At 38.9% G+C, this 12303-nt stretch overlaps 1 protein-coding gene across 1 annotated transcript in view; it reads left to right on the top strand.

Moving 5' to 3' along the window:
* Positions 1-11546, top strand: part of galnt18b (UDP-N-acetyl-alpha-D-galactosamine:polypeptide N-acetylgalactosaminyltransferase 18b) — a 102091-nt gene extending 90545 nt beyond the window's left edge. Inside the window, exons 9-11 of the mRNA XM_026167872.2 lie at positions 1866-1961; positions 4693-4857; positions 10928-11546. Of these exons, the coding sequence (XP_026023657.2) occupies positions 1866-1961; positions 4693-4857; positions 10928-11074 (408 nt within the window). The 3' untranslated portion in view covers positions 11075-11546. The remainder of the gene's footprint in view (positions 1-1865; positions 1962-4692; positions 4858-10927) is intronic.
* Positions 11547-12303: the final 757 nt, after the last annotated feature.

Raw genomic sequence — 12303 nt, 5'->3', positions numbered from 1 at the left:
GATGTAAACCTCTCTGGCCTCTTAATTAGTTACATCTTGCTTGTACTGGGTTGGATCACCTTTTGCCTTCAGAACTGCATTAATTATATGTGGCATAGATTCAAAAAGGTGCTGGAAACATTCCTCAGATGTACACTTGGTACTAAGGAGCCTGAATTTTGCCAAGAAATTTCCCACACACTATCAAACCAGCCTGAATCATTGATACGAGGCAGGTTGGATCCATGCTTGCGTGTTGTTCAGAACAAATTCTGACTGATCAAATGCTGACTGATCCAGCACAAATTGAGATTCATCAGACCAGGCAGTGTTTTTCCAAACTTCAATTGTTCAATTTTGGTTATATTCAAGTTATACAATCATGTTTCATGTTTTTAGCTTCCTGTTAACAGGTATAACCAATAAAGTGGCGAGTGTAATTCTTATTTGTCTTTCTGGGTTTTTAGCTCCAAACTTACACAGTTTTGTAGAAGTATTTTCGAAGCAAAAACAAGCACTGCATCAGGAAGTACTAACTGTCTCGGTAATAATTTCCTCCCCTATGGAAGAAGAAATAATGCAGTGCAGAGTTGAACAGAGCTTCCTCGCTCTGTTCGTGGACTGTTTTTGGCTTATTGATCAAACATGTAGTACTCTGACATGTCCATCTGCATCTAAAGGACAATGGTCACTCTTTCGAGGATGCCAATGTTCACATTTTGGAAAGAGAAGCCAGATAGTTTGAAAGAAGAGTGAAAGAAGCCATCTATGTCCACTGTGAACGACCATGTTTGAACAGAGGCGGTGGCTTGCAACACCAACTGTCTGCCATCTACAATCCAGTTTTGAGATCCCTTCCCAGACACCTTAACGCCCACTCACATCCTGGACCATTTGACCTCAGGAAATCACATGATAGGGTGGGGCCAGGTTTCACAATGAGCTCACCCGAAACCTTGGCTGATTGTGACCTACACCAGTTTTCACACCTTGGCTCGTGTGATTAGGTAAAGGATCATTAGGGGATCCTTTTGTCCCTCTCAGGGGGACACTCCCACAGGGTTTAAATCTGGGACTCTCCACCATTTGACCTTAGAACTGAAGAAGCTTCTCAGATGAGAGGTGAAACGTCTTCAAGCAACTTAAAGAAGTCCAGATGCTTTTCTTTCCAAGCTCCTTAGACTCTGACATGTAGTACTTTGGATTACAAAAGCATCATAATCAGTACATACTCCAGCATAATAAATAAAACTGACCATGCATACAAAACAGCACAGAAAATATCATTGTCTTGTAGCAGTGTCCTCCGTACACCATCGATTTTTCACACATTTGGAGTAACAAATTGAAGAACTAACAGGACTTCTCTCAGACAAAGAAAAGACACTTGCTGCAGCAAGCATTATAAAATGGTACCAGGATCAATCGACGGAGTAATAAAGTGACATGTAATTTACCACCTTAAATAATTGCCTTTTTTTGCTCAGTTAGTTAAACTCTTAAGGGTGGTCAAGAATTTTCCCTTTGAGTACAATTGTAATTCTGCAGGACAGCAAAAATCTTTTTTTTCTCGCATGTTTCTTTTCAGTTTTCTTTGTAGCTACTTCAATAAATTAAAGGAGGTGAATAAATCAAGCTGTACTAGAAAAGAGCGCATCGAGTTGTCTTTTAATTATGACAGGCTTGAATGGAAGCTCGGCACTTCGCTGCGTGAACCTTGTAGAAATTAGATACTACTGTTGATGGAAGCATATATTTCTAAAGGATGTAAAGGTAACATAACAAACTTCATTTAGTTTATAGTGTTACCTGCTTGTGCCACATGTAAACACAGTCATAGTACTGACTTTAAAAACTAAATTTTGTTTCTTTGTGCATTTCCCCAGTTGAAAAATTCTCTGAAGACTGATCTGTGTCTGGACCAGGGGCCTGACAATGACAACATGCCCATCCTGTATCTCTGCCACGGGATGACACCACAGGTTAGTGCTCTCCTAAACATCCTCTCTGTCTCCGCTTCACTTCAGCATGGAGCAAATACTAAAACTGAATATAATACCTATATATCTTGGGTTGTCTTACCCAAACTTGTTTTATCTTATCAAGATAACCTTAGCAATAGTCCCGGGTGTTTTTAAATACATATTAAACTTGTCTCTAATCGCAATACACCTCAATTTAGCTGTGAACCTTCCTGAAGGAATTCAGCTCGGAATAAAATTCCACATTATCAACAAAACAAGTTGCAAAGACCATGTTTTTGATTACAATATTTTGTACCTTGATCTTTTTCTCCAGCTTTCTGTTTACACTCTGTCTTTTTGTTTTTAATCAGTTTTTATTTGCTGTTTGTCTGAACTGCTTATTCAGGATATATGTCAGCTCAAATAGGAGGGAGTTTGTGTCTTCAAATGTTAGTACAGCGTGATTATCATTTGCTTTCTCCAGTCTCTCCCAGCATATCGATTCCATTACATCTGAGCAGGTTGTTTTCAAACTGTTTAACCTTGCTGTGATGGTTGTAAACTTGTCTCATAGAGTGTGGTTTGATCTGACATTATCCCTCTCTATTTAAATGAAACTACTGGATGTGCTTCAGACTCAGTGTGGCCTGTGTTGATGTTTACACCACTGTACAATTTAAAACTCATCCCAGAGAAATCTTCGGTGATATATCTGTAAGCTTTAGGAATGTTAATAATTATTATTTCCTTATTCTGCTTAAACAGCTCTTTTTTCAGGCCTAGATAACTTAAAACTTGTTAATTATAAATCTGTTTTGAGCTATAAATCCAGGCATATCAAACAAAGGATTGGAGTAGCACCAGCATTTCTAATGAGATTAGGGATCTCTGCTGCAAGACAAATCTGGTCTGCTCTATTTTTATGTTTCAGTGTTACATCATCGGGAGGAATTAGTCCCTGGATTGCTTTTATATTGGTACAGATACAATGACTGTTGCAAATGCATGCTCTAGTCGGTCAGAATGAGTCATTTTAAGCGTCAGCTACTTTCTGCAGATGTTGCTTTTATAGGCTTTGTGTCCAAAGTGCTGTGGTAAAAGCAGTACATAAATGTGCTAAAAGAAACCTGCCAAGGTACACATGAAAGAAAGAGTAATACAAAGCTTACACTCCCACAGTAGAACATGTTGTCAGCAAACATACAGCCCTCCAGCTAGCTCGAGCAGTAATAAAACATACCGACTTAAGCACAGCAACAACAGAAGCCACTGCCACAAAGGCCTGGCAGCTTGCACATTTCCAAACGTGAGCAGCACTGATTTTTTTTTTTTTTAAATCACTCTTATCAGATTTGTTTAATGCCTGGTGCAAAAGAGGCAGGAAGTAATTTGGGAATTAAGAGACAAATATGATTAGAGTAAAAGTAATACAATCTAACTCTGTGTTTTTAATAAAACTTTAATAAAAGAAAGTATTTTGAGTATCTTTGACTGATAATAGAGGGGATGATGTGGGTAATCTGTACCCCAGATCCACATAGTTCCTGTGTAATTGTCTGCTTCAAGCTCAGTTTAACTCTGGTGATTTCACTACTCCGTTGATGTTTGCACTCTTTAACATTTAAATTCTGCTACACAATTAACGTGTTCACCTTTGAGCTTTGTTTTTATCCCTTTGTTTTAAGCTTCCAGTATACATACCCGGATCCTTTACTTTTGTAAGTCTACTAGTAAACAATGTGAAAATACTAGAGTCACAGTTCTGCTCATGTAAAGCTGTACTCGCTCTGCATACAAAGGGGTCTAGTCAGACACTTGATACTGATCCATTGATGTGTAAGTAGCATTTTATTCTTTTTTTATGGCTGGTCAAGGTGGAGGCGTGGAGCTAATTTTAACTGTTTTCTGGACTACACAGTTAGATACTGTGGCAGCCAATGTGGGTGTTGTGCCCCTCCACTGGGTCACTAGATAAATCTGGTGAGTTGATTAGCGGGAGAAGGGAAAAAACAAAGCGACATTAATTTCTTTTTATTGCTTTAGGCGTCCAGCTGCATTTTCTTTTTTGTTAAAGGTCATATAGTTTTATCTTTTTGAAATATCTCTGGTAAAAAAAAATGAGTGCTAACATAACATGTTTTTAGTTTTTTAAAAATGTAATTAATTAATCAAAGAGTTTCGAGTTTACTTATTTACCTTCCACCCCTGCACGATTGAGCACATTCAAATCATCGGTACACAGCATAGCACATTATGTTTGTTCAAGACGTCGTGTTTTTCACTCTGTGCTCTTCACCAAACCAAAGCAAGTTTTGTGTCAGTGAATACATAACTCGTTCCTTTGCTTCATTCTTGCAAATGATTTACAGCTTTGTCAGCTTAATATGAGCAAACATTTGCCCTTGGAAAAAAGCTGTTGGGAAGGTTTCCATCAGAGAAAGCACAATTATTTCTCTCCCCCCCCAATTCCTGAATTAACAATGAGCTTCTTTTGTTGCCTCGCCTCGTCTATCTTTTAGCCTGTGTTCAGTCAGGAAAGCAGTATAAATATGCATCTTTAATACATGTAAATCAGCCTCACAGATCTCTCTTTCATACTGAAAGAAAACCCAAGAGCAAGCCTCATTTGCTGCATAGTTTAACACCTGTATAGCATATACAGCTGGAGAAGGGCCAACCACGCCAGTCTGAACATGCACAGTAAAGGAGCATGCAGTTTGCTTATAGCTGGGTTTTGTGTTTATTTCAGAATGTTTACTACACCAGTACTCAGCGGCTCCACATCGGGCTCCTCAGTCCCACCATTGATGACGATGACAACAAGTGCCTGGTGGATGTGAATAGCAGACCCCGCCTCATTGAGTGCAGCTATGCTGCAGAAAAGCGTATGAAACTCCACTGGCTCTTCACTCAGGTAAAAAAGAAACCCACAGCACAGATCTTCAGAAAAAGCCTTAAATAGCTCTTCCAAACACTTCCTGGAAAACTCATTATCACATTATTACCATCCATCATTTTAGCACCAAATTTTCACTGAAAGTATAAATTGTGGCTGTTGTTCATTCATTTTGCAACACATAGCAGTAACAATTGTTCTGTGGTAAACACAGATACACGCAGATATTAAAATGTGTATGTGTATGAACATAAGAGGAAAAGAGGTTTCAGTAAATCCCCTCAAACAATAGAAAGTGCCTGAGAAGAAAGTCAAAGAAACTGTACTAAAAAAAAAAAAAAAAAACAGGAAAAAAAACCCAGAATCAATGAAGCTTAATCTCACCTTCCTTGTTGGTCAGGCCATCAGACTTTATTCACATCCATGGGATGTTTTTCTCGAGCCTGTGAAAGAAAGTTGTGTTTATAGTTTTGTAAAAATGGTGTCATAGCAGAAAAAGGGCATTCACACACTTAGTTTAGTTTAAGTGTTAATGGTGTCCTGGTTCCAGGGCCGTGCGCTATCTCTGAGTGCTGAATCATTCGTCTATATATGTAAGTTTGGGTTTTCTATATTGTAGTATTTAAAGTTTTGACTCATCCGTTTTGGGGTTTGAATTCTTGTAATGGTTTTATTTTGAAATCCCTGTCTTGGTTTTATTATTGCTGTATTGCTTTTCAGTTTTGGGATATTATTACCTTTTTTCTCAACGTTTTCTTTGTTCAGTGTTATTTTTCTTGTCTAAGTATTTAGTTGGGTCTTTTTGTTATTTCCCATTTTGTTTTCGTAGTTTGTGGTGTTAAAATTGAGGTTTTTTCTTCCTACTGTCACCAAGTAGCTGGCTCACATGGTATGATCTGATTGTTGGGGTTTTCTCTGTATTATTGTAGGGTGTTTACCTTACAACATAAATCACCTTAAGGCGGCTGCCGTTGTGATTTGGCGCTATATAAATAAAACTGAATTGAAAAATAATTAAGGGAGCACTTAAAATCTGACATTCCATTTAAAGTACATAGACCTGTCTTCCCCTTGTCCTTTGTCATGTCATTTTCTAAGTCCAGTGTGTGTTCCTGTTTTGTGTCTGTGCTTGGATTGCTTTTCTCTTTGTGTTTTTTGGATGTGGTTCTCACTATAAAATGCTCGCTTCTCTGTCTCCTGCGTTATGCATCTTGGATCCCCTAAAATCTACAGTCCACACAGTCAACTGTTTGGTTTTAGACTTCAAGCATCAGTTTAAGTATTCAGGAAAATATTATAATCATGTAGGTGGCTAATTTACAATTTAAGTTCTCTTCAGCTAATTTGGACACAAAGACTCACTGAAAATTAATGACTGTCTCACTCCATTAGTAGCTCAGTGGTATTTCAATAGAACTGGGGGGATTTTGATTTACTTTGTGCTTTCATTTGGCTCCACATATCCTCTGCTTTGCTGTCAGAGTACAATCAGATTCATTTTTATGTATAAAATCCCAAAATAGTGCTTTTAAAGAGGCTTGCTGTAACAAGGACAGCACAGTTTTCACTCCAGTGCCTCTAGACCTGTGTCTGTTTGGTTTGGCATAACAGACACACGCTCAAGATCATATGTCACACATTCCCTTGTTGATCTTAACGTGGCAGTTTTAGTTAACTTTGTATAATTTAGTAAGTGGAATGAGGGCATATCAGCCAGGCTGGAGCATACGTCTCTGAAATGTGCCATCAATTATTGACACAGTTTTAGCTGCACAAGGAGTCAAACTTCAGCAGAAATAGATTGCCTTGATGCAGCTTCTCCAACTCTGAAAGAAGGAGTGCTCTGCAAATAAGAGGGAAAAAACTTTGATTTATCTTAATTCAAATGCTGCACTGTTCTGCACAAAACCTGGTTAGATAAAGATATTTTTAATCTCTTTCTAATGAAATGTGGAAAATTGCCTCACCTCCTTTACTCACTCTAAAAGCCTCTCATTAGCCACAGTGTGATTTCCATTGTCCTCAGTTTGAGAAATAAATGAATTGTTTGCTTTCATGTAGATTACTCACATGGTGGTAGATTAAAAACAAAACTTAAATCGTAGAGTTTGGTTTGGTTGTATAATTTGTGGGCGATGCATTTTTTTTAAATCACTGTTACAATTCAAGTATCAGCCGCCCTGTCTATGATATGTATCCACACATTTTAAGAAGGCGTACCAAGATTTCATGTAGACAAGTTGGCTGATTAAAACCCCGAGTTTCTACTTTTATCACCCAGTGTTACAGATTTACAGTGATTCTGGCTTTTATAATGGCCAAGTTCCAGCTCTGTGAATCATCGCCCAGGTCTTTGGTTTGTTCAGCAATTCCAATAAGTCTTGCATTGTGTTTATTGACACCTGTTTTCCCAGTTTGCAAATCAATGGGATAATTGTTTTGCAGGCATGAATAAGAATAAATATGTCATCCCTCCATGCAAGAGCCAGAACAATAGCTGCATCCCCAGATTAAGTTACAATTGCATTTATATAATTATCCAAAAAAGACATTTATAAAGGTATGAACATACCCTAAGTTTTATCATTATTTTATCTTATTTTTTAACACACTGTAAATCTGGAGTTTACATGTTTTAACTGGTAATTTTTGGGCCAAAGACATGCATGTTAGGTTAATTCAGTGGTTCCCAAACTTTTTTTGCTAGGCCCCCTTTGTTTTACAACAAAATCTTTTTGTTTTTTATTCATACCACTTTTTTTTAGCCTTAGCTAGTTTGATAAAAACTAAAACTCCAGCTGGAGATAATGGGCTTATGAAGGTCATTATCAACTTTCTCTGTTAAACCCAGTTTAGTGCTTCAAGCTCTGAGTTTCACATGTCATTTGATGTTTCCATCCATCCATTCGCTTCCGCTTATCCTTTTCAGGGTCGCGGGGGGCGCTGGAGCCTATCCCAGCTTTCATAGGGCGAGAGGCAGGGTACACCCTGGACAGGTCGCCAGTCTGTCGCAGGGCCAACACACAGGGACAAACAACCATTCGCACTCACATTCATTCGAACATTCGCACCAATTTGGATTATCCAATTAACCTATCCTCACAAGCTGCATGTCTTTGGACGGTGGGAGGAAGCCGGAGTACCCGGAGAGAACCCACGCAAACACGGGGAGAACATGCAAACTCCACACAGAAAGACCCTGGCCTGGTGTTGGAATTGAACTCAGGACCTTCTTGCTGTGCGGCAACAGTGCTAACCACCGTGCCACCGTGCTGGCATTTGATGTTTCATCAGCAAAAAAAATGATAAAAAAGATGCTGATGATAAAGTGGTCATTAAAAAAATAGTAAAATGCAATACTTACAAATAGGATAATGCTGCAGAAAATCATTGATCTTGTTAATATTACACAGAGCAGTATAATAAGCATTTTATTTCAAGTTTTATTATTTTATCACTCGCTGAGCACTGAGTGTGCTCTCAGTACTGCACATTAGAGCTCTGAAACTCTAATCTGGACACATTTGAAGAGGAAAGAGACACAAGGAAGACATTGTGGACATATTGGCAGATCATTCTAATCTTTTTTTGTGTGTTCTCTGTTAAGAGACTTAAAACCAGATTAGAATGAAATATAACATCACTTATGATATCTGCATCACCACTCCCACGACATTGATATGCACATTTTGCGCTTCATTCAGTGGTTTTAGTAGCCGTAGTGTTGGGAGGATAGTAGAATGCTCCCAAACAGGTTATGTGTTCAGCATTAGTTACCATGGTGATTCAGCCAGGTAAAAAGAGAGACATTTTTTGTGGCATAGCTTCCTAAGCAACCTCGCTTCATAATACACCCCTCAGCTCTTCTGCATAATTTATGGTGTCCATTTGTAAATGGATTTCCATATAGTTAGCTAAGAGAGAGGTATTTTCCTGCACATTCCTGAATGTGGATGATGCTGTCTATTGCTGAATTCTGATTGGTTGACAAGTGGGTCGGAATAGGAAAGAGAGTGAAGCATGACTAAAAAAAAATATATCAAAAATCAAAAAATACAGCATGACAAATGCAGACAGTGGTAGTCACTGTGCAAACCTTTCAGTGCTTTTTATATTTTATTTCACTTCAGCTTCTTATATGTTCTAACTTCGCTCTTCTCTAAGGCTGCCTGATGGACCAGAAACAGCAAAAGCAAGAATAGGCGACAGACCAATTGTGTCACATACTTTGTGCATGATTGACAACATCTCTGCAAGTAGACGGGCCGTCCACAGACTGCCTGTGGACTGGAAGCATGTTGTACTTCAGCCTTACAGATGTACAACCTGACACAGGAGGACGGGCTTTAATCCCAGCTTTCATTTCAAAAATCAGAGAACATTTATAAACAAACCTCAAATAGTGTGATGTTCAGAATGACACAAACGTAACCTGAAAAAATAAAAATAAATGAAAAGGGAAAAGTGTTTTGGGGGGTTATATTGCTACTGCACACCCCCTCAATGCAGTCAGCCCACGGGAAATACCAAATTATTTGTTGCAATATTCTTCTACATCGTATCACAGCTACAGCTGTCGCTATATCTGCTTATGGAGAAGACATGTGTGCCCCTCTGGTACCCTTCACCTCATGCAATAGCTGTGCCTCGTGTTTAATGCCCCCCTCCCCCTCCTGTGGAAAAAATCCTCCTCTTCTTGGTTAGGGAAACCTGACAGTTTGAAGGTGTCTGCTCTAAATAGAGCAGCCATTGTTCTCTATATTTGAAGTCTAAGCTTATTAGACATTAACTGTTATGTAAGCAGTGAGAATTTAGGATACTGTGGGTAAGTTAGTGCAATGGCTGGTTACACTAAAACAAAGCCACCTTATTAAATAATAGCAATAATCATATCTCGGTGTAGGTCCTGTTTACTGGGGTTCGAGCACCCTGATGATGAGCATAGGGCTGAAACTGTGGAAGTAATAGAGCTCATTTTCCATTTTTTGCTTCTGTAGTCAGATTTCATTATGAGATTTGACCTTGCAAATCATATCTTAACAGTATCTTAAATGAATAGCAGGCTGTTGTCATATAAAATATTCTGTTTCTATATCAGGAATGGGGATCTGTGCCTATACAGCTCCAATCCTTTAGGTTATTTCCTTCATTGTGCCACACAGTGCCCCATCGGGTGGTGCATGTCTTAATGGTCTTTAAATGTCCACTTCCAGAGTTACTGCAAATCTGCTATCTGTAAAAATGTCTCTTGGACTTCACACATGGGCCAAAACTCGTGAAGACATTGAAAGAATAATTTAGCACCAGGTCTGTACAGGCTGTCCAATCCTTGGGTCTTTTTCCTCCCACATCCCTTTGCATTCCTCTCATAGCACTGAAAAGAGCTCTCCCCACACAGCCCTCTCCACACTGTATTGACGGTTGAAGGCCTCCTCTTCAGTCACTTGCCCTTTGTCAGCCCTGACACTGTAATGAGAAAATCCTGCCTCATTTCATGAAGACATGCTTCAATATTTTTACTGAGCTGATGGTCTCATTCTGTTCAGACTCTGGCAGCAGATGTCATATTAAAGTTTATAAATTGCTGGACCTTAGTTTTTGCTCTTCCTCCATATGTCCCATCCTCCAATAAATCAAAGACTTCTTGTCTATTAAATGAAGGGTTTTTTTTAAACAATATTGTAATAGCTCTGAAACCTAATATGAGGTGTTTGTGTCCTTCATGCCCTGGTTTCAATTTCTCTTCCTGTTTGTCTGGGATGTCTGTTGTTGTGTTTGTGTCTCGTTTTCCTCTTTTGAGTCAAGCCTTTTTTATCCAGAGCCTTGCTAGGAAAAAAGCTAATGACAAAGCTGGTAATCACGTTGCTGTTTTTGCCCTTAACCATGCTGATGCTATCTGGTGGCCCAGTGAGGATGGTGTGAATCAGCCAAAAAAAAAAAACCCCAGCTTAGGGCTCCTCAGTAGCTTACATCTATAACCATTCACAGCAGTGTGGGTTTAAAAAGAGGCAGGTTATATTGTGCACACATTTTTTTGTCTCTTCTGGATTCTGGCACAATTTTAACCAGTCTGCTTTTATCTTTTCAGGGAGGATCCATTCAAAACAGGAAATCAAAGAGATGCCTAGAGCTTGTAGCAAGCAGTGACAATGAGTTTGGCTACCAACTGGCTCTGCAGAAATGCACTGGACAGAAATGGTTCATCACAAATGTGCTGTTTAGCAGCTCCCTATGACTGACTGCCGAAGGAAACACTGGAGTCAATAGCAACTGGACTGAATGAAGTCGTCTCTTTTGTGTGCATTTGTGTATGCAAGTGTGAGTCTCTGTGTGTGAAAGTCTGGGAAGCGGGAGCACTCATTTTGAGAGCCACGATGTCTTCTAAAGAGCCGGTCGACATCACATCATAAATGTTAAACATTTTATTTTGCCTAAAGGAACAGCCATAGTTGGCAGATATTTTTCAGATCTGGCAATGTAGTATATTTAGTATATTTTGTGGTAAATACAGTACAGTCAGATTTTCGTTGACTTCAAATATGTAATGGGTACTTGTTAATATTTGCTACTGTGTAGCAAGCTTTCAGAATCTGTCCCTGCTGTAATTATTTTTTATTTTAGTGTCTCGGGTTTGTAGGTTTATTATGCGATTGAGCTGTACAGTTGTGGAAAATATTGGAATAAATCTGAAATTGATATTTTCTAAATGTAAATATTTTTGAATATTTGTAATATATAACGTTGAAATAACGCCTAATAATTATAGAGTGCAGTGCCTTTTTTTTTCGAGGTCAGTATTTGAAATAACAGGTCAATCTAGCAGTAATTATCAGCTGAAAGGATTCAAGCTGGGATAGGCTCCAGCGCCCCCGCGACCCTGAAAAGGATAAGCGGAAGAGAATGGATGGATGGATGGATGGATGGATGGATGGATGGATGGAGGATTCAAGCTTACAATCAAATCAACAAACACATTTCACACAGGGCCTTGGGTGACCCCAGAGGGTAGGGTGGGGTGTGCCCCCCGAGGCCCTGGGACGTGCCCACACACACTCACACTACAAGAAGACTGTTGATTTATGTATCTATATATTTTTTGATTTATGTGTTCCAGTAGCTGTGTGTTTGGCTTTTCTTACAGCAACACCAGTCGGCGATACACTGTGCACTTCTATTTGTGCTTTATCATTTTATTATATCTCCCCCATCCCCCCCCTGCTTCTTTTTTTTCCTGCCTGTCCTGCCTTAGACATCGACATACAACATATAGTGTAATAAGTGAAATAACACAAATAGAAATGATTAAATAAGGAGATAAAAGATTCACATGAACAACAGGAGCCTGTAGAGATTTTATATAGCTGTTCTTGCTGAAGCAAAGTGTGTTTGGAACCAAAATGCATTTAGATCACAATTCTGATTGCAAAAGCTGGCAGACAGGACAGGATTTTAAAAATCAAAAAA

The sequence above is a fragment of the Astatotilapia calliptera genome, chromosome 1 (genome assembly GCF_964374335.1).
Source record: "Astatotilapia calliptera chromosome 1, fAstCal68.1, whole genome shotgun sequence".
Taxonomy (NCBI): Eukaryota; Metazoa; Chordata; class Actinopteri; order Cichliformes; family Cichlidae; genus Astatotilapia; species Astatotilapia calliptera.
The sequence above is the reverse complement of the archived record's forward strand: the minus strand, read 5'-3'. Positions and strand labels throughout refer to the sequence as shown.